Raw genomic sequence first — 23,065 nt, 5'->3', positions numbered from 1 at the left:
GTCTTGCTTTCCGGGCATTTGGGCGCTTGTTTTACGTAGACTCCGACCAGTCTAATTGTACTGGACTGTTTGTTAAAACCGGACACTTGCTTATTTTATTCTTTTTCTTTCAGTCTGTACTCCACACAGTGTTCATTCAGATTGTACTACGCTAATAGTATTATATACCTTCAGCTAATTTCCATGGGGAAGAGGATCTGCCAAACCATCGTAATGATGAACTGTTTAGACAACGGAAGTTAAGACATCAACGTGAGTTTAAGCAACAGCATGGTAAAACAGCAGCAACAACAAACTTAGTTTAGACAACAACAAACTTATTTTAGAAAACAAGTTTGTTTTCCCTTTTCGCGTTCTATGCTATGGAACCAAACAGCAGGCCTAATATACATCCTTATACAGTATTAAGAATTCGCGGCATTGTTGTTGTGGACTTGTCTTCAATATAACAAGAAACGTTCGGTATTTACTCTGGAATTACTGATATCAGCAAATCAATTGTTGATATCAGCAAGTCCAACATATCGCTAATTAAAGGGTGTGAAGACTCGCGCAAAAAGAAACGTCTAATGCCGGTAATCTGACCTAGTTTCGAATGAGGTGTAACAGAAGTGTAAGACACCACCATCGACCCCAGAAAATACGCACACAGCTGCTACTGTCGGTAATTAGACACTAGTGTACAGTCAGTACATACAGCTGCGGTCAATACCCACAGCACAGTGTATAAACTATACAGCGATGGACATCTCAGGTCCTGCTAAAGATAACAAGGTATCACGTTTCACTACTGTCTGCATTTTGTAGCGACACGAACAAAACGTCACTTGCAAGCAACAGAAAGTTAACTTTTTCAGATGGCCGCACACGGTTTGGGGCGAGTCTTCAATTCCTTTAAATTGTAGATATCATCGAATGTATGGCTGATATCACCAAATCATTGTTGATATCAACAATTCTGTACCTCATATCACCAATTGATTAGTGATATGTTAGAATTGTTGATATCAACAATTCATTTGCTGACATCAGCAATTCATTTGCTGATATCTGTTGTCTAATTATTTGTTGATGTCAGCAATAATTTACTGATATCAGCAATAATTGTTGATATCAGCAAAATACGATAACAGAAATTATTTGATGATATCATCTGAACACTTTAACTGACAGCCGGATATTCACTTATGTGTCCCTTCACAACTGTATGTAAGCTTTCATATTTACCTATTGTTCCGTCTTACATATAAAATCCTTATCAGGGTACCACGAATTACCACGATAAGGGTTATTAAGGGCACAATAGAAGCACAGATGGCAGCCAAGTACCATCCCTGGGTTGCAATTCATCTCACGTGTTTCCAACTTTAGCTACCAGACATCCCAGATTGCATTGCAAACAACAGTGTGAAAGTGTGATGCAATGAAGAAAATAAAATCCCTTTGCTAACTCAAATTTTTACCAAAGCCAGGATTTGATCCTCAAGAGAAGATGTAATTGATAAATAAACTGTTAATGCTTCATCTATTGGTACTTATTACTAATTAACTTTCATAAATAAATGCATAAACACGTCCTTTGCTAATTATCTTGAATGAATTAAGTGACAGCAAAACAGAACAGGAGTCAAGAAGAAAGTCAAACAAGATGACAATCTATGCATTTATTGCTTCCTCCCAATATTTCATGAAAAAACGAAGAAAAACACAAAACATTCCCTTGGAAATTTATTCCATAAACTCTTAAAAAAATATTCAACAGTATTAAATTTGCTGAATATAGCCTTAAAAGTGTCATATGTACTCCACAATACCAGAGTTTAAAAATTGAAGCCTCAACTAGCAGCTTTAAACTATGTCATGATGTGTGTCAAAATAAAACAAAACTGTTAGCAAACTGCTTATCCACTTATCAATCAAGAGTATTTGTTTCCTATTTTCTATTGTAAGAGAGCAAATTTATGAGAGATTCTAAAATAACAACGAAATAAAAAAAAAAGGAATAAGTAATTTGAAGATAGCAGTAGTGAGAGAAATTGCTCAAACTGCAAACCTGAATTGAATTGACTTAAAAGCTTCATAGAGAGTGTTGCAGGGCTAAGATCTCTGTGAGTTTATAGATACAGGTTACGGTTAGGGTTTATACTTGTCTGTCCATCTGTGTCACTGAGATGTTCTTAGTTTGTTTTGATATCAGTTAGCCTCTGAAGAATATCCTGCTGGGATCGAAACTTCATGTCGGGCCCTCTATCTTCAGGCCCTCTATCTTCAGGCCCTCTACCTTCAGGCCCTCTATCTTCAGGCATTCTATCTTCAGACCCTCCAACTTTAGGCCCTCTATTTCAGTCCCTCTATCTTCAGGCCCTCTAAATTTGACAGCTTATAGAGATGATGATGATGATGATGATGATGATGATGATGATGATGATGATGATGATGATGATGATGATGATGATGATGATGATGATGATGATGATGATGATGATGATGATGATGATGATGATGATGGCAAAGATGAAGCTATCTGCAAAGTAAAAAAAAAAGATGTGTAAGTAGCTAATGGTTCTCTTAATATTACAAGAAGCTGATGGTTCTCTTGATATTACAAGAAGCTGATGGTTCTCTTGATATTACAAGAAGCTGATGGTTCTCTTGATATTACAAGAAGCTGATGGTTCTCTTGATATTACAAGAAGCTGATGGTTCTCTTGATGTTACCAGAAGCTGATGGTTCTCTTGATGTTACAAGAAGCTGATGGTTCTCTTGATATTACAAGAAGCTGATGGTTCTCTTGATATTACAAGAAGCTGATGGTTCTCTTGATATTACAAGAAGCTGATGGTTCTCTTGATGTAACAAGAAGCTGATGGTTCTCTTGATGTTACAAGAAGCTGATGGTTCTCTTGATATTACAAGAAGCTGATGGTTCTCTTGATATTACAAGAAGCTGATGGTTCTCTTGATATTACAAGAAGCTGATGGTTCTCTTGATGTTACAAGAAGCTGATGGTTCTCTTGATATTACAAGAAGCTGATGGTTCTCTGATATTACAAGAAGCTGATGGTTCTCTTGATGTTACAAGAAGCTGATGGTTCTCTTGATATTACAAGAAGCTGATGGTTCTCTTGATATTACAAGAAGCTGATGGTTCTCTTGATATTACAAGAAGCTGATGGTTCTCTTGATATTACAAGAAGCTGATGGTTCTCTTGATGTAACAATAAGCTGATGGTTCTCTTGATGTTACAAGAAGCTGATGGTTCTCTTGATATTACAAGAAGCTGATGGTTCTCTTGATATTACAAGAAGCTGATGGTTCTCTTGATGTTACAAGAAGCTGATGGTTCTCTTGATATTACAAGAAGCTGATGGTTCTCTTGATATTACAAGAAGCTGATGGTTCTCTTGATATTACAAGAAGCTGATGGTTCTCTTGATATTACAAGAAGCTGATGGTTCTCTTGATATTACAAGAAGCTGATGGTTCTCTTGATGTTACAAGAAGCTGATGGTTCTCTTGATATTACAAGAAGCTGATGGTTCTCTTGATATTACAAGAAGCTGATGGTTCTCTTGATATTACAAGAAGCTGATGGTTCTCTTGATATTACAAGAAGCTGATGGTTCTCTTGATATTACAAGAAGCTGATGGTTCTCTTGATGCTACAAGTAGCTGATGGTTCTCTTGATGTTACAAGAAGCTGATGGTTCTCTTGATATTACAAGAAGCTGATGGTTCTCTTGATGCTACAAGTAGCTGATGGTTCTCTTGATGTTACAAGAAGCTGATGGTTCTCTTGATGCTACAAGTAGCTGATGGTTCTCTTGATGTTACAAGAAGCTGATGGTTCTCTTGATATTACAAGAAGCTGATGGTTCTCTTGATATTACAAGAAGCTGATGGTTCTCTTGATATTACAAGAAGCTGATGGTTCTCTTGATATTACAAGAAGCTGATGGTTCTCTTGATGTAACAAGAAGCTTATGGTTCTCTTGATGTTACAAGAAGCTGATGGTTCTCTTGATATTACAAGAAGCTGATGGTTCTCTTGATGCTACAAGTAGCTGATGGTTCTCTTGATGTTACCAGAAGCTGATGGTTCTCTTGATATTACAAGAAGCTGATGGTTCTCTTGATATTACAAGAAGCTGATGGTTCTCTTGATATTACAAGAAGCTGATGGTTCTCTTGATATTACAAGAAGCTGATGGTTCTCTTGATGTAACAAGAAGCTTATGGTTCTCTTGATGTTACAAGAAGCTGATGGTTCTCTTGATATTACAAGAAGCTGATGGTTCTCTTGATATTACAAGAAGCTGATGGTTCTCTTGATATTACAAGAAGCTGATGGTTCTCTGATATTACAAGAAGCTGATGGCTCTCTTGATATTACAAGAAGCTGATGGTTCTCTTGATATTACAAGAAGCTGATGGTTCTCTTGATATTACAAGAAGCTGATGGTTCTCTTGATATTACAAGAAGCTGATGGTTCTCTTGATATTACAAGAAGCTGATGGTTCTCTTGATGTAACAAGAAGCTGATGGTTCTCTTGATGCTACAAGAAGCTGATGGTTCTCTTGATGTAACAAGAAGCTGATGGTTCTCTTGATATTACAAGAAGCTGATGGTTCTCTTGATATTACAAGAAGCTGATGGTCCTCTTGATATTACAAGAAGCTGATTGTTCTCTTGATACTACAACTGTTTAACACTTCTTATTCTTTTTGATACCTAAAGCTCTCTGTGATGTAAATGTGATATTGTACTTACATCCTTAAAGTAACTTAGAGCAACACAGTAGATAAGCCCCTACCATTGAAGCACCCCTGGAAGTTCTTTATTTCCGGTTAACTGCAAGTAAAAATATGGATTCTTGGAATAATTTCTGTCAATTGTAGGAGTCAAATGAATATTGATTAACATTCAGTTTAGTTTAGAAATGATGGACTTACTTTGCTTTGGCAAATCCAAGACGATTTTTGCCAAAGTCAAATTCTGTGTAGTAGGCCCCAATGAAGACATCCCCAAATATCCAGAGGGGGCCAGCGGGAGGGGGAATGTCCAGAGGCATGAAACCACTCAGGCAAATTTGCTCTCCTCCTTCTTCTTCCTGAACACAGTGTAGTAGAAATTATCATCATAAAATATTCTCATATATTGTAACATCAAACATGCAATGAGAATAATTAGGGATTTTCAATGGTGCAACTGGGTTAAAGGTCAACTGCAGCCACCAGTACACCATAATGACCTACAGCACTGAATATGCTAGCGTGTTCGTAATCCCACACCACTGCAAGCGTGTTCATAATTCCACACCACTCCTAGCCTGTTCATAATTCCACACCACTGCAAGCGTGTTCGTAATCCCACACCACTGCTAGCGTGTTCGTAATCCCACACCACTGCTAGCGTGTTCGTAATCCCACACCACTGCTAGCGTGTTCGTAATCCCACACCACTGCTAGCGTGTTCGTAATCCCACACCACTGCTAGCGTGTTCGTAATCCCACACCACTGCTAGCGTGTTCGTAATCCCACACCACTGCTAGCGTGTTCGTAATCCCACACCACTGCTAGCGTGTTCGTAATCCCACACCACTGCTAGCGTGTTCGTAATCCCACACCACTGCTAGCGTGTTCGTAATCCCACACCACTGCTAGCGTGTTCGTAATCCCACACCACTGCTAGCGTGTTCGTAATCCCACACCACTGCTAGCGTGTTCGTAATCCCACACCACTGCTAGCGTGTTCGTAATCCCACACCACTGCTAGCGTGTTCGTAATCCCACACCACTGCTAGCGTGTTCGTAATCCCACACCACTGCTAGCGTGTTCGTAATCCCACACCACTGCTAGCGTGTTCGTAATCCCACACCACTGCTAGCGTGTTCGTAATCCCACACCACTGCTAGCGTGTTCGTAATCCCACACCACTGCTAGCGTGTTCGTAATCCCACACCACTGCTAGCGTGTTCGTAATCCCACACCACTGCTAGCGTGTTCGTAATCCCACACCACTGCTAGCGTGTTCGTAATCCCACACCACTGCTAGCGTGTTCGTAATCCCACACCACTGCTAGCGTGTTCGTAATCCCACACCACTGCTAGCGTGTTCGTAATCCCACACCACTGCTAGCGTGTTCGTAATCCCACACCACTGCTAGCGTGTTCGTAATCCCACACCACTGCTAGCGTGTTCGTAATCCCACACCACTGCTAGCGTGTTCGTAATCCCACACCACTGCTAGCGTGTTCGTAATCCCACACCACTGCTAGCGTGTTCGTAATCCCACACCACTGCTAGCGTGTTCGTAATCCCACACCACTGCTAGCGTGTTCGTAATCCCACACCACTGCTAGCGTGTTCGTAATCCCACACCACTGCTAGCGTGTTCGTAATCCCACACCACTGCTGGCGTGTTCGTAATCCCACACCACTGCTGGCGTGTTCGTAATCCCACACCACTGCTGGCGTGTTCGTAATCCCACACCACTGCTAGCGTGTTCGTAATCCCACACCACTGCTGGCGTGTTCGTAATCCCACACCACTGCTGGCGTGTTCGTAATCCCACACCACTGCTGGCGTGTTCGTAATCCCACACCACTGCTGGCGTGTTCGTAATCCCACACCACTGCTAGCGTGTTCGTAATCCCACACCACTGATGGCGTGTTCGTAATCCCACACCACTGCTGGCGTGTTCGTAATCCCACACCACTGCTGGCGTGTTCGTAATCCCACACCACTGCTGGCGTGTTCGTAATCCCACACCACTGCTGGCGTGTTCGTAATCCCACACCACTGCTGGCGTGTTCGTAATCCCACACCACTGCTAGCATGTTCGTAATCCCACACCACTGCTGGCGTGTTCGTAATCCCACACCACTGATGGCGTGTTCGTAATCCCACACCACTGCTGGCGTATTCGTAATCCCACACCACTGCTAGCATGCTCATAATCCCACACCACTGCTAGCATGTTCATAATCCCACACCACTGATAGCGTATTCGTAATTCCACACCACTGCTGGCGTGGTCGTAATCCCACACCACTGCTAGCGTGTTCGTAATCCCACACCACTGCTAGCATGTTCATAATCCCACACCACTACAAGCGTGTTCATAATCCCACACCACTGCTAGCGTGTTCGTAATCCCACACCACTGCTAGCATGCTCATAATCCCACACCACTGCTAGCGTGTTCATAATCCCACACCACTGATAGCGTGTTCGTAATCCAACACCACTGCTAGCGTGTTCGTAATCCCACACCACTGCTAGCGTGTTCGTAATCCCACACCACTGCTAGCATGTTCATAATCCCACACCACTGATAGCGTATTCGTAATTCCACACCACTGCTGGCGTATTCGTAATCCCACACCACTGCTAGTGTGTTCGTAATCCCACACCACTGCTAGCATGTTCGTAATCCCACACCACTACAAGCGTGTTCATAATCCCACACCACTGCTAGCGTGTTCGTAATCCCACACCACTGCTAGCATGCTCATAATCCCACACCACTGCTAGCATGTTCATAATCCCACACCACTGATAGCGTGTTCGTAATCCAACACCACTGCTAGCGTGTTCGTAATCCCACACCACTGCTAGTGTGGTCGTAATCCCACACCACTGCTAGCATGTTCATAATCCCACACCACTACTAGCATGTTCATAATCCCACTCCACTGCCAGCGTGTTGGTAATCCCACACCACTGCTATGTGTGTTCGTAATCCCACACCACTCTTAGCCTGGTCATAATCCCACACCACTGCTAGCATGTTCCTTAACCTTCTTGTATGTTACTGTTATGCTCACATCAGAAAAGTTTGAGCAAATATTACTTAAGGCATCAACTTTTGTAAAAGTCAAACTCATACCACAAGAACATAGTCCTTTGAAGTCAATGAAAACTTCTGCGAATTGATAATGAAGGTCACCGTTGGGAGTGAAGCGATCTGACTGCAGTCAAACATAAACTGGAAAATAAAGACAACAAAGTTATTAGGACTTAATGATGAATCAATAAATTGTGTGGAAAATGATAGATAAATTAGTGCCCTGGAGAAAGAATGAATTGAAACAATGTAAATAAAAGACAATACTATTCCTCTTGCCTCCTACCTGTATTTGACTGGCAGTAAACCACTTCTTTAAGTCTACAGGTGAAACACAATATTATGACAGCAACTCATCCATCATGCCTAGTATCCATGAGCAGTTTAGTTTAATAGAGCATAAGCACCTGGCAAGAACTTAAAAGCTTCCATAGCTATGACTTTTCCCCCAATATAACAGCAGCTTGTGAATAAATAAGCTGTTTGCACAGCAACTTATGGAGCAACCAATTGAAAAGCCGGAAGCCACATGCAAAATATGACAGCCACTTAAGTTAGAAATATGGAGATATCATTTTTGAGATTTTCATATTTTGCCTTCTGCTGACCCCAAATGACCTTTGACCTCCACCAAAAACAAAAGGTTTTTTGTACTATTAATAGGGAAGCTACATGCCAAATATGAGAACTGCAGAGAACCTATCTTGAGATAGCTTTACCCCTGGGGACCCTTAATGAACTCTAACCTACACCAAACTGTGTAAGCACTTTACACTACATAAGGCTATCCTACCATGCATATATGAGCTCCTATTGATTTTCAGGTTCTGGAGATACAGCTTTTTTGAAATTTTCACGTTTTGGCCTCTGCTGACCCTAAATGATCTTTGACATCCAACGAGTTCTTCTACTAATTATGGGGCAGCCACATGCCACAAAGTTTATGAGTAAACACACACACATGCGAGCATGCAAAATTGTCACCAACAATAAAATGAAGCATTCTAACGTGCCATCTTGTGTTTACTCAATTATCAGAATAAAAATAACAACCAAATCTTTATTTGGGAATGCACCGAACATTAATCATAAATATCAAACCCAACCATAGTGAAATGACATTGTTACCTAGAGCTTCAAGAGCAGCATGCCAAAGGTCAACTGATGTTAGAAGACCTTGAAACATAAACAAGTAACAGTACATCAAACCAAACCATAATATGTAAGTGGGAATAACAGTAGGATAATGGAGATTTGTAGAAATGAACTATGCGTTAATTGTATTTAAGATTTTCAGCTCCCTCCTCAAGGTTCCATTTTAATTCAACAACACAGTAATTTTTCCCCTTAACCTTTGAGATTTCAAATGTTTGAAAAAGGCAAAAACAAAATCTTTGAAAATAGTCTAAACCCTAGAGAACATGACAAACTAGAATGAAAACTTGACTGACCAATCATAATAATGCAGTTATACTTACTGTGTACTTAACCTATCAATTGTGTCACACAAAACCAAATATGGCTACACAAACCTGTCTTGATCCTTACACATAACAGAAGAAAGGAAGATCTGATAGGTGGGATCTCATTTGATCCATTTCTCTATTTATGTTATCACAGGTGGGATCTCACCTGTCCCATTTCTTTATATATGATTAGTGGGATCTCACCTGCCCCATTTCTGAGTGGGCACCAAGCTGGTTGTTAAGTTTGGTAATTTCACTACTAGGTCCTGTTAACAAAGAGGTCCCTGTATCAGCTATAGCTTCACACCCTCCTGAGCAGTAGTCAGATTTTTGTGCATTAATCAACATTCTAGGAGAGAATTCACAATAGTTATAAATAATTCAAGTTACAGTACATGGTTCAATTAAGTAAACATTGATAGTGAATTGTCACAAATCATTACGAGTTCAATCAGATAGCACTCCTTGGTTTATAACCAGAAAAAACAGACATTTTCCGAGTATCACATGATGTAGGAAGTAACGAAAGCTGTTGTCCTTATCTTACTTTGGACAGCGTAAGTCACACTTACCGTCTGAACTTATTGTGTTGACATCTGCTAGAGTAATATAATATTATTTTGTAAATCGCGAGATACCTGGAAAATCACTGTTTTTTCGTGTATATACCAAGCAAGGACTAACCAGGTTGAACTTGTAATGTGCGTGATATCTGTTAATAATGACAATGGTACACATCAAGAATGGTGTAATCATCACCATATATATTGCCATGCATATATGTAACAGTTGCCATGTATATATGAGATGTCACAGTTGCCATGTATATATATATATGAGATGTCACAGTTGCCATGCATATATGAGATGTCACAGTTGCCATGTACATACAGTATGAGATGTCACAGTTGCCATTCATATAGGAGATGACACAGTTGCCATGCACATATGAGATGTCACAGTTGCCATGTATATATATGAGATGTCACAGTTGCCATGCATATATGAGATGTCACAGTTGCCATGTATATATGAGATGTCACAGTTGCCATGCATATATGAGATGTCACAATTGCCATGTATATATGAGATGTCACAGTTGCCATGTATATATGAGATGTCACAGTTGCCATGTATATATGAGATGTCACAGTTGCCATGTATATATGAGATGTCACAGTTGCCATGTATATATATATGAGATGTCACAGTTGCCATATATATGAGATGTCACAGTTGCCATGTATATATGAGATGTCACAGTTGCCATGTATATATATATGAGATGTCACAGTTGCCATGTATATATGAGATGTCACAGTTGCCATGTATATATATATGAGATGTCACAGTTGCCATATATATGAGATGTCACAGTTGCCATGTATATATGAGATGTCACAGTTGCCATGTATATATATATGAGATGTCACAGTTGCCATGCATATAGGAGATGTCACAGCTGACTGAATTGTAATGTGCAGGTATTTCCTCCTCATATTATTTTGCTGTTATGATGAGCATTTCAGGCAGATAAATTGATTGCTCCCTCACTGCAGAGTTCAGTAACTCCCATCACTAAATAATTTCAAACTTAATTGCTAAAGTTAAGATAAAGCAGCTGTTTATACTTTAAAGATTGTGTCCATCATCGGCTTAATAACTACACTACTGAAGGATGAAATCAGTACTGCAATTTACTTCATACAAAGTATAAAACACTTTACCTGATTTTGATGGTTAACAATTATTCTTGTTTAAATTACCCTGAAGTTTGGTCAGAATTCCTATAAATCAAATACGAAGGTGGCTCACAGAAGTAATGACCAATTCACACATAGTATTAACTCACCCATCAACATTGAACTGCCAGTAGCCATCTCTAGAAACTTCCACATAAGTGAAGTTTCCTGTGTAATACTGAGGATCTGATCCACCCAGCACCATCTCACCACCATGGGTATCATTTGCATTTCTAAAAGACAATCAATGATCAAGTGTAAAGATCTGATCCACCCAGCACCATCTCACCACCATGGGTATCATTTGCATTTCTAAAAGACAATCAATGATCAAGTGTAAAGATCTGATCCACCCAGCACCATCTCACCACCATGGGTATCATTTGCATTTCTAAAAGACAATCAATGATCAAGTGTAAGGATCTGGTCCACCCAGCACCATCTCACCACCATGGGTATCATTTGCATTTCTAAAAGACAATCAATGATCAAGTGTAAGGATCTGGTCCACCCAGCACCATCTCACCACCATGGGTATCATTTGCATTTCTAAAAGACAATCAATGATCAAGTGTAAGGATTTGATCCACCCAACACCATCTCACCACCATGGGTATCATTTGCATTTCTAAAAGACAATCAATGATCAAGTGTAAGGATCTGGTCCACCCAGCACCATCTCACCACCATGGGTATCATTTGCATTTCTAAAAGACAATCAATGATCAAGTGTAAGGATTTGATCCACCCAACACCATCTCACCACCATGGGTATCATTTGCATTTCTAAAAGACAATCAATGATCAAGTGTAAGGATTTGATCCACCCAACACCATCTCACCACCATGGGTATCATTTGTATTTCTAGAAGACAATCAATGATCAAGTGTAAGGATCTGATCCACCCAGCACCATCTCACCACCATGGGTATCATTTGCATTTCTAGAAGACAAATCAATGATCAAGTGTAAGGATCTGATCCACCCAACACCATCTCACCACCATGGGTATCATTTGCATTTCTTAAAGACAATCAATGATCAAGTGTAAGGATCTGATCCACCCAACACCATCTCACCACCATGGGTATCATTTGCATTTCTAGAAGACAATCAATGATCAAGTGTAAGGATCTGATCCACCCAACACCATCTCACCACCATGGGTATCATTTGCATTTCTTAAAGACAATCAATGATCAAGTGTAAGGATCTGATCCACCCAACACCATCTCACCACCATGGGTATCATTTGCATTTCTAAAAGACAATCAATGATCAAGTGTAAAGATCTGATCCACCCAGCACCATCTCACCACCATGGGTATCATTTGCAGTTCTAAAAGACAATCAATGATCAAGTGTAAAGATCTGATCCACCCAGCACCATCTCACCACCATGGGTATCATTTGCATTTCTAAAAGACAATCAATGATCAAGTGTAAGGATCTGATCCACCCAACACCATCTCACCACCATGGGTATCATTTGCATTTCTAAAAGACAATCAATGATCAAGTGTAAGGATCTGATCCACCCAGCACCATCTCCCCACCATGGGTATCATTTGCATTTCTAAAAGACAATCAATGATCAAGTGTAAGGATCTGATCCACCCAGCACCATCTCACCACCATGGGTATCATTTGCATTTCTAAAAGACAATCAATGAGCAAGTGTAAGGATCTGATCCACCTAGCACCATCTCACCACCATGGGTATCATTTGCATTTCTAAAAGACAGTCAATGATCAAGTGTAAAGATCTGGTTCACCCAGCAGCACTTTAACACCATGAGCTACATTTAGTATTTTTTTCATACTGCATCTGTATAGACGGCTTTTGTGATGATGCTACATATTAATGGTGTCAATACCTCACCTTTGTTATTATCAACACCATTATATGTACATTAATGGTGTCATTACCTCAACCTTGTTTCTAATAACCTCTGTACATACAGGGTATCAAATGATGTCAATACCTCAGCTTTGGTGTCAGTACCTCCAACTTTACTTTACCAGTTCTCTTAAAAGTATGATGTCATCACCTAATTAAACCTTCCTTCAGAATACTGGTGTTACAATGAATTCAGGGTGTCATTTTCAACTCCTGTACTATCAATCTGCTGTCATTCATTATACAATTGGCTATATTGATATTGTACTAACAGCTATGGCTGTTGATATGTTCCTGGCACTTCTAACAGTGTAGTTTATCATACCTTTCACAAAACACAGCAGAATGGCAAAATGTAAAACTTTTTACTTTCTCATTATAATGGACTTTCAAAACCACTGTACTGTTCAAATTATATTCAACTAAGTGGAGATCCTCTGGCCAAGCATGGTGCTATGTAACACATAGTTTATTATTCTATGAGCAGACAGAAGCAGAAGCATGATACTTGGGCTGGATTTGGATCAGCCTGAGAGCTTCTGGTTATACGTGTAATGTAATTCAAATGTGAAACAATCCACAATTGAATTTAAAGTTTCACAGTTCCATATTCTTCACCATCTTTTAAACTTTCCCAGTAAACCACAGAAATATTTTACCTGTCAAGATAGAAGGAGAAGACAGGTTGGTCTACGAGCTGCTGAATAATCATATTGTTGAAGACCGGAGTCACTCCTAACTCAGCAATCTCAGGGAAGCCCATTCCTAGGATACCGTCAAACTTGGCAATAACAAATGATTCACCTGGTTCCTGTGTAGCTTCAGCAAATGTCTGGTTTTTAATAGCTACACCTTGTAACTGTATAATGAAACAGTAAGAAGCCATCTAGATTGGATAGGATACCTAGGTTATCATAGAAACTCATAAGATTGGAATGAAGCTCCAAGCATTGGAAGGAAGATAGCCCCAGGGATTGGTAAGGCTCAGAGATCTGGTCAGAAACTCAGGGGATTGGTGGGAACCTGAGAGATTAGTTGAAAGATCAGGGAGTAATTAGAAGCTCATGGGATTGGTAGGGATCTGAAATAAGGTAAATTCAGTTTGTTAATTGAATTTAATGTGATTAACTCAATGAAATCTATAGAGAATGTTAGTGAATACATACTTACTGTGGTTACATCAGTACTGAGAAATCCAGCCATGCTGCCTGACCCATACTCTATTTCTATTTTTGTGCCGTTTGGATAATAGGTTGATGACTTACTCGAGTCATAACGCTCATGAGATTCTATGACAGCAAAAATTGTAGTTGTGCAAGTTAACATAATTAATCAGAAGTTACAACAGGGTCTACTGGAAAAAAATACAGTAATGTACAACATCAACACAAGAAAGCTGACAAAGCCAATTGGATTAGTGATTCCCTGCCACATTGTTATGAGAACATTAAACAGTAACACTATTAAACAAGATTCTTATGTGTTGACCATACATTACTGGATCAGCAAGATCCTTGCAGAAATGCAGATCACAGGCTGTCAATACTGTATAAGAAGTTCATTATCCAAGCTTTACTTTTGTGGTTATCAGGTCTACAGTTTTCAGACCTACTGTATATTAACCTAGAACTTCACCAAAGATGAACCTTTTGAATTTTTGGGTGCATACTTACAAAATTCTATCAGACTTTGACATCTTTTGACCCTCACAGTAAAGAATAGGGTTCTTGAATAAGGTGGATCATACATACCAAGAATGACATTCATCCAACTATTACTGTAAGGGTTATCATGTTCACAAGGTTTTCAGATTTTGAGCTCGGTTGATCTCAAATGACCTTTGACATCTATCAATAGGACCCTCACACTCACCAAGAGGGAGCTACATACCACCTATGAACTGCAAAATCTTTTAAGTTGTCATGTTTACAGAGTTTTCAAACTTAGATCTGTTGACATCAATGACCCTTGACCTCTACCAATTTCAATATATGGTACTTGTAATCACCAAGCTGGATCTACAGTACAAGCTAAGTATGAAGTTAAAAAAGATGTACTTTTTGAGTTCTCACGGTTTTCAGACTTGACCTATGTTGACTGCAAATGACCTGTTTGGGTTTAATACTGTGTTCACAAGCAGGTATCATATACACACACATACACCATCAGATATATTTATAGTGTAGCTGTGTATTCTAACACAAGTTGTTGTGCAGTTTTTAACTGTACAGAAAGTCACCTACCACAGGTCATGTGACAGGTTATTATGCTTGGTATGTTTATAACATTGAAAGAGCAACCAGCTATTAGGGATTTCGTCAATTATTGTTTCCCCTTAAACAATAGGATTTATACCTAAATATCAAACTTGAAACTTGAAAAACAGATACTGTAGATATATGCAAACCCTTGATAAAAAAATAAACCAACCCTTCCCTCTGACCTCATTTCATCATGTCAAATCGTTTTGAAAACAACTTATTTGTCACTTTCACATTGTAATGTAAAATTGAAAGTAGAGCATGAACAATTATTAAGGTCTCTAAATAGGTTTGTTTGTAAAGTGCACATCCATTGTTCTCCCTAGTCAGCAAAAGAAGCTGTTTGTTTTACTATACAGTGTGATAGTTTATGCAGGTACTGTTAGCACCACATGATCTTAGCATCACATAATCCCATGATAGACTAGAGCCGAATGCAAAGTTCAAGTTACAGAGGCCTTAGAGTGCTTTAGATTCAATCTCCCATTCCCTCTGTACAGTATGACTTATATTGTCAGATTGAGATTCTGGACAATCTCCCATATATTTTGATATTGTACAGTATATGACTTATATTGTCAATACTTCTAGGTACATCTTTCTTTAATCACAGACATTTGTGTTCAATATTTGAGTCTACTCTGATGGCTTCACATTTCTTTTCATTAGTATGGTAGGTTAAAGGAGAACTAATAACCACATACAACCATGCAGTCTCCTTCAACATGACTGAAAACACAGTTTGTATTCATTAACAACAGTATGAATAGTCTCCTTAAAGTGTGGAAAGACATTGTTGGCATAATAAGATACATGCAGCTGCTATAAGGTAGAGTTGAGTGAAATCATGGACTAATTAGGAGTCAGTACAAGAACAGTTAATTGTATCATGTAATTGACAAAGAACCTGGACTATTTTAAGACAAAATCAATCAATGAAATTACATACTGTTTACTGAAACTGAACACTATTAAACTGTAGAAATAACTTTTATCTAGAAACTCATATTCACGGTATATATTCATTATAGCAAACATTACAGGTTTATTCTTCTGTTGGTTAAGTTTAGTCAAAAATTTCGGATAATTTCAAGACAGATAGGTCAGACTTTGGTATGTGCATTTCTGTAGCATGACTAAAATAATGAATATTTCTGCATTTCAAATTAGTTACATCCAAATTTATACTCACTGCAAGCTACATCTGATGGAGGGCACTTTGATGACGGCACCCAGAGGTTAGATGACCCAGTGTCAAATACAACCAGAAAGTCCTGAGGTGGAGTCCCAATAGTTATAGGTCCATAATATTCAGCCTAGGAAGAAATATATCCGTAGCTGGACAATTCTTTGTACAGAGACTGTATCTTAGTTTATGCATACTGTACATATACTCCTATACACTTCTTTGTAAAGTGAAGTGTGTACAGGTAGCTCTTTGTTTATGCATACAGTACAAACTCTGAGTGACTGTGTATCTTATTAATGCATATATACAGTACATAATCCTAAAGATTTCTTTGTAAAGTGACGGTGTATCTTAGTTAATGCATACTGTACAGACTCCTGCAGACTTCTTTGTAAAGTGACGGTGTATCTTAGTTAATGCATACTGTACAGACTCCTGCAGACTTCTTTGTAAAGTGACTGTGTATCTTAGTTAATGCATACTGTACAGACTCCTGCAGACTTCTTTGTAAAGTGACGGTGTATCTTAGTTAATGCATACTGTACTGACTCCTGCTGACTTCTTTGTAAAGTGACGGTGTATCTTAGTTAATGCATACTGTACAGACTCCTGCAGACTTCTTTGTAAAGTGAATTGTGTATCTTAGTTAATGCATACTGTATAGACTCCTGCAGACTTCTTTGTAAAGTGATTGTGTATCTTAGTTAATGCATACTGTACAGACTCCTGCAGACTTCTTTGTAAAGTGACGGTGTATCTTAGTTAATGCATACTGTACAGACTCCTGCAGACTTCTTTGTAAAGTGATTGTGTATCTTAGTTAATGCATACTGTATAGACTCCTGCAGACTTCTTTGTAAAGTGATTGTGTATCTTAGTAAATGCATACTGTACAGACTCCTGCAGACTTCTTTGTAAAGTGACGGTGTATCTTAGTTAATGCATACTGTACAGACTCCTGCAGACTTCTTTGTAAAGTGATTGTGTATCTTAGTTAATGCATACTGTATAGACTCCTGCAGACTTCTTTGTAAAGTGATTGTGTATCTTAGTAAATGCATACTGTACAGACTCCTGCAGACTTCTTTGTAAAGTGACGGTGTATCTTAGATAATGCATACTGTACTGACTCCTGCAGACTTCTTTGTAAAGTGATTGTGTATCTTAGTTAATGCATACTGTACAGACTCCTGCAGACTTCTTTGTAAAGTGATTGTGTATCTTAGTTAATGCATACTGTACTGACTCCTGCAGACTTCTTTGTAAAGTGACGGTGTATCTTAGTTAATGCATACTGTACAGACTCCTGCAGACTTCTTTGTAAAGTGATTGTGTATCTTAGTTAATGCATACTGTATAGACTCCTGCAGACTTCTTTGTAAAGTGATTGTGTATCTTAGTTAATGCATACTGTATCGACTCCTGCAGACTTCTTTGTAAAGTGATTGTGTATCTTAGTTAATGCATACTGTATAGACTCCTGCAGACTTCTTTGTAAAGTGATTGTGTATCTTAGTTAATGCATACTGTACAGACTCCTGCAGACTTCTTTGTAAAGTGACGGTGTATCTTAGATAATGCATACTGTACAGACTCCTGTAGACTTCTTTGTAAAGTGATTGTGTATCTTAGTTAATGCATACTGTACAGACTCCTGCAGACTTCTTTGTAAAGTGATTGTGTATCTTAGTAAATGCATACTGTACTGACTCCTGCAGACTTCTTTGTAAAGTGATTGTGTATCTTAGTTAATGCATACTGTACAGACTCCTGCAGACTTCTTTGTAAAGTGATTGTGTATCTTAGTTAATGCATACTGTACTGACTCCTGCAGACTTCTTTGTAAAGTGAAGTGTGTATCTTAGTTAATGCATACTGTACAGACTCCTGCAGACTTCTTTGTAAAGTGATTGTGTATCTTAGATAATGCATACTGTACAGACTCCTGCAGACTTCTTTGTAAAGTGACGGTGTATCTTAGATAATGCATACTGTACAGACTCCTGTAGACTTCTTTGTAAAGTGATTGTGTATCTTAGTTAATGCATACTGTACAGACTCCTGCAGACTTCTTTGTAAAGTGACGGTGTATCTTAGTTAATGCATACTGTACTGACTCCTGCAGACTTCTTTGTAAAGTGACGGTGTATCTTAGATAATGCATACTGTACAGACTCCTGCAGACTTCTTTGTAAAGTGACGGTGTATCTTAGTTAATGCATACTGTACAGACTCCTGCAGACTTCTTTGTAAAGTGATTGTGTATCTTAGTTAATGCATACTGTACTGACTCCTGCAGACTTCTTTGTAAAGTGACGGTGTATCTTAGATAATGCATACTGTACAGACTCCTGTAGACTTCTTTGTAAAGTGACGGTGTATCTTAGTTAATGCATACTGTACAGACTCCTGCAGACTTCTTTGTAAAGTGATTGTGTATCTTAGTTAATGCATACTGTACAGACTCCTGCAGACTTCTTTGTAAAGTGACGGTGTATCTTAGATAATGCATACTGTACAGACTCCTGTAGACTTCTTTGTAAAGTGATTGTGTATCTTAGTTAATGCATACTGTACAGACTCCTGCAGACTTCTTTGTAAAGTGACGGTGTATCTTAGTTAATGCATACTGTACAGACTCCTGCAGACTTCTTTGTAAAGTGACGGTGTATCTTAGTTAATGCATACTGTACAGACTCCTGCAGACTTCTTTGTAAAGTGACGGTGTATCTTAGTTAATGCATACTGTACAGACTCCTGCAGACTTCTTTGTAAAGTGAATTGTGTATCTTAGTTAATGCATACTGTACAGACTCCTGCAGACTTCTTTGTAAAGTGAATTGTGTATCTTAGTTAATGCATACTGTACTGACTCCTGCAGACTTCTTTGTATGTATGTATGTATGTATGTATGTATATGTGATCTTCCCGCAAGCAGGAACTCGCGAAAGAAGCCATGGAGGCTTGTAGACTCGCAAGCTGACCGAAGCCAATCTCTCGGCACACATCCATTTAACGTCCATGTCGGGAAGTTGTTATTGAACAACACCCTTGCCAGACGACACACATTGCTGTCGGCGGGGAATCGAACCGGGGATCTCATGACTGGGAGACTCCGGCGTTAACCACTAGGCTATACACTCCGCCTGTATAGTATATAGTATAGCATACTGTATAGACTCCTGCAGACTTCTTTGTAAAGTGACTGTGTATCTTAGTTAATGCATACTGTACAGACTCCTGCAGACTTCTTTGTAAAGTGATTGTGTATCTTAGTTAACGCATACTGTACTGACTCCTGCAGACTTCTTTGTAAAGTGATTGTGTATCTTAGTTAATGCATACTGTACAGACTCCTGCAGACTTCTTTGTAAAGTGACTGTGTATCTTAGTTAACGCATACTGTACTGACTCCTGCAGACTTCTTTGTAAAGTGATTGTGTATCTTAGTTAATGCATACTGTACTGACTCCTGCAGACTTCTGTGTAAAGTGACTGTGTATCTTAGTTAATGAATCCTGACTTTGGTAGGGGATGGGGAACTGAAGGGAACAGGGAAAGTATTGGTATTGCAATGTTTCATAATGTGTAGAATTCCTGACTAATAGTGGCACTGTATTTTTGGAGGTACAGTAATGGCAAGTAGATTACCTCAACTTGGCCATTACTGAATATTCAACACATATTTGCTGAATACTGTATGACCTATACAGTGTGCTATGCAGGTAACAAGGCAAGCTGGAAATATCGAGGCGTGTGGGGAAGAGACCAACGGTGAGAGCGTAAACCAGTGTCCCTGAAATGATTTAAGTTTTTTTTTTTCCTTGTGGAAGTGCTGGGATGGGAGAGGTGGGAGGAATTGGAACTAATTAATGTATTTATTTGTATCTGCACCAATTTAACAGCATATTAACAAACCTGCATGCATTGTAATTCTGTACAACATACCCTTTCAACTTGCTTCAAGTCATAATTCATATAATAATACACATTATTGAGCAATACACTGTAAGTCTACTAAAGTTTGGAAACCATACTTACATCAAGGTAATTATCAAGCGGGACTGGTACAGGTGATGTCAGCCTGTTGTACTTCAAGTTATAGAGCTTTTGAATATTTCTGTTGTATTTATTCAGCTCATCAAAGTTCCCTTGTGATAACAGACTCCTGCGAACACTTTTGGTGTGAGTTAATGGAATCCTGTAATGAAAGCCTAGCTCAGTTAACGATACTTGGAAATATGCAAATCAGCAGGTGAATGTGGATTAATGTACTGCTCTAACACACGTCATAAAACAGAATTCTACATATCTCATTGAGGTCGCCATAGAAACATGGACAACCAGAATATGTAGAGCTGAACACATCTATGACTTGTCTTCTGGGTCAAAGTATGTAAGTATTGTATATACTGCAGTAAGTATGTAATTGAACAGCATTATCTGTGAACTAATGTTGTCACCACCTAAACCTTTTATGTCACTGTCTCAATTCTCGTTATCTTTCCCCAAACTTGTTTAGTCATTGGTCACGCCACAAGTCAATTGATATGTCCCTGCCACAAGTCATTATGTCCCTGCCACAAGTCAATATGTCCCTGCCACAAGTCAGTATGTCCCCTAGCTGCCACAAGTCAGTATGTCCCTGCCACAAGTCAGTATGTCAATCAAACACCTTAAATTGTTATATATCTCACAGCATCTTGCCATAATTAAGTCTTACAGATAAACACACAGCACTCTGTATGTCACAGTAGGTGTGTGGACAGATTTACTGGATCAAGAAATGCATGGCTAACTGCATGTTCTTTGTATGCATATCAACTACCTATTTTGTACGTATTTAGTATAATAATATATTATATAGTGCTAAACATAAAAAAAAATATATACATAAAAAAATATATACCTCAAAGCACATAGGCCTAGAAAAAAAAACTGTTCAAATATAGCATTAACAATTATAAAAAGAGTCATATAATAGTCAAAGTGAAACCAGACAACTTATATCAATGAACCTAATTATGATCATGCATGCAACTAATTTAGGCTGAGAGTAATAAAAAACAACTAAGATTTGTGATCAAAATACATGATAAAAAGAAACGATCTCACTCGACTAGTTTCATTTATTGTACAGTATGGGCGTACTGTTAGGTCTCACAAAGGTAAAAACATATTAACAATAGATATCCTACGGGCTCCGTGTTTATATACTATACACCTACATAACGTTACGAGTGCCTGTGGTGCCAGCTAGCTTTTGAAACAGGTACAGCAACAGTTGTTTGGAGAAAATGGATGAACAGATGTATGTAGAATATCATCTGTACCAGGTATGATGGTATCAAGGTGATTGGTCTGAGCTAAAACTGAGTGATAAAGAAGTCACTATTTACATGATACTCTCAACCACATAAAATTTGGCAAAGAGAAAGTTTTGTTCATACTGTAACAACACTAGGCTAGTTCTTGACTATTTGGGGAGGAGATAAATTGTTCGGAGTAACTATAGATTATCCTGCCTTTAGAAAACGATAAGTCGGGCTTCTAAATTTAGACCTTACCTCATAAAAGCACTACCGAGAGCGACGCATGAGAACCCGACAACAACGGATATTAGCAGAAGTAACTTCATTGCTACTGTACCACTCTGCCTGCCTTAGAATAACCTGAATAGTTCGGAGCGAACACTTCGAATTACAATAAACTGACTACCTATCAATGATGGTCAGAAACAGTTCGCTTTGCGCCTCCTTGTGACAAGTTCCTTCTAGGTACTGAATAGTGTTATCTTTCTTTTCCAAGGTAAACCCTGATGATCGTTTCTTCCGGGTTTGCGAGCAATATAACTATCAGCAGTGCAGTCCAGTGCAGTTCTGCTTCATGCACAGTCAATAACAAATGAGTAACCACGTGACGATATGATTACATGTAGCTATGGAAGCGTATAAAAGACATGCACATAGACGACTTGCACACACTGGCAAAACGTCGAAAATCTGAAAATTGTCGTTTTGCACACTTAATTGCAATCATCTCGCAAAAACGTCAAATATCCGACTTTGACAAGAAGTATATAGAAGCAAATATTTCAGAGTTTAGAGGGGCATCTCCTCCCGTTACCCCCCTCCCATGGCCCTGGGACCCCTCCCCTTAAATCCCTTCCCAGACCGCCAGTCTATAACTACTTCTGTAACAAAATGTAGTTGATTGCCTGAAAAAGGTGACACGATAAAATATTTTCCTAACTTCATCGTACGATAATATATACGATTTCGTTGGTAGGTCCTAATACACCTTCAAATTAAATTTCAATCCTACCATCAAGTTGTTTGAGTTCGTCATACGATCAATGTAATCAAATATCTTTTCATATTGGCAAATCATCAAAGTATGCACCACTAAGTTTTACATACCATCAGATTATTTCCGTGCAATAAGTTACAAACATCTACCATCGTGTTACTTTTGCAGGTCATCAACTACATCTTGGTAACGCGAAGTTCTCGAAGTATATGCAAACAAGTTAGTTTTTGTATACCATCAAATACAAAGTCAAACCATCAGTTTGTCTATTTTCACCACTTTGTTACATTTTCATATCATCAAATACTGCTTCAACCAATTAATTTTCATACGAAATGG

At 38.9% G+C, this 23,065-nt stretch overlaps 1 protein-coding gene across 5 annotated transcripts; it reads right to left on the bottom strand.

Annotated features, from left to right (window-relative positions):
• Positions 1-1,649: 1,649 nt before the first annotated feature.
• LOC139957503 (lysosomal aspartic protease-like) lies at positions 1,650-22,293 on the bottom strand. Of its 5 annotated transcripts, XR_011789498.1 has the most exons (12): positions 21,985-22,293; positions 20,459-20,618; positions 16,421-16,544; positions 14,138-14,256; positions 13,627-13,826; positions 11,177-11,299; positions 9,529-9,673; positions 7,901-7,999; positions 4,958-5,115; positions 4,819-4,856; positions 2,509-2,524; positions 1,650-2,442 (listed from the first exon to the last, which is right to left on the bottom strand). XR_011789498.1 is itself a non-coding variant. In XM_071955290.1 (11 exons), exons 1-10 carry the CDS (start codon positions 22,053-22,055, stop codon positions 4,853-4,855), a joined length of 1,203 nt encoding a protein of 400 aa, XP_071811391.1. In that variant the 5' UTR covers positions 22,056-22,293; the 3' UTR covers positions 1,650-2,524; positions 4,819-4,852. The 5 variants fall into 5 exon arrangements, 3 of the variants coding, with proteins under 3 accessions (XP_071811391.1, XP_071811390.1, XP_071811389.1); XR_011789496.1 differs by having other exon boundaries at positions 1,650-2,524; positions 4,776-4,856; XM_071955290.1 differs by having other exon boundaries at positions 1,650-2,524.
• Between the last annotated feature and the right edge of the window lie 772 nt (positions 22,294-23,065).

Source organism: Apostichopus japonicus, chromosome 2 (assembly GCF_037975245.1).
Source record: "Apostichopus japonicus isolate 1M-3 chromosome 2, ASM3797524v1, whole genome shotgun sequence".
NCBI lineage: Eukaryota > Metazoa > Echinodermata > Holothuroidea > Aspidochirotida > Stichopodidae > Apostichopus > Apostichopus japonicus.
This window is presented reverse-complemented; position numbering and strand designations above follow the sequence as displayed.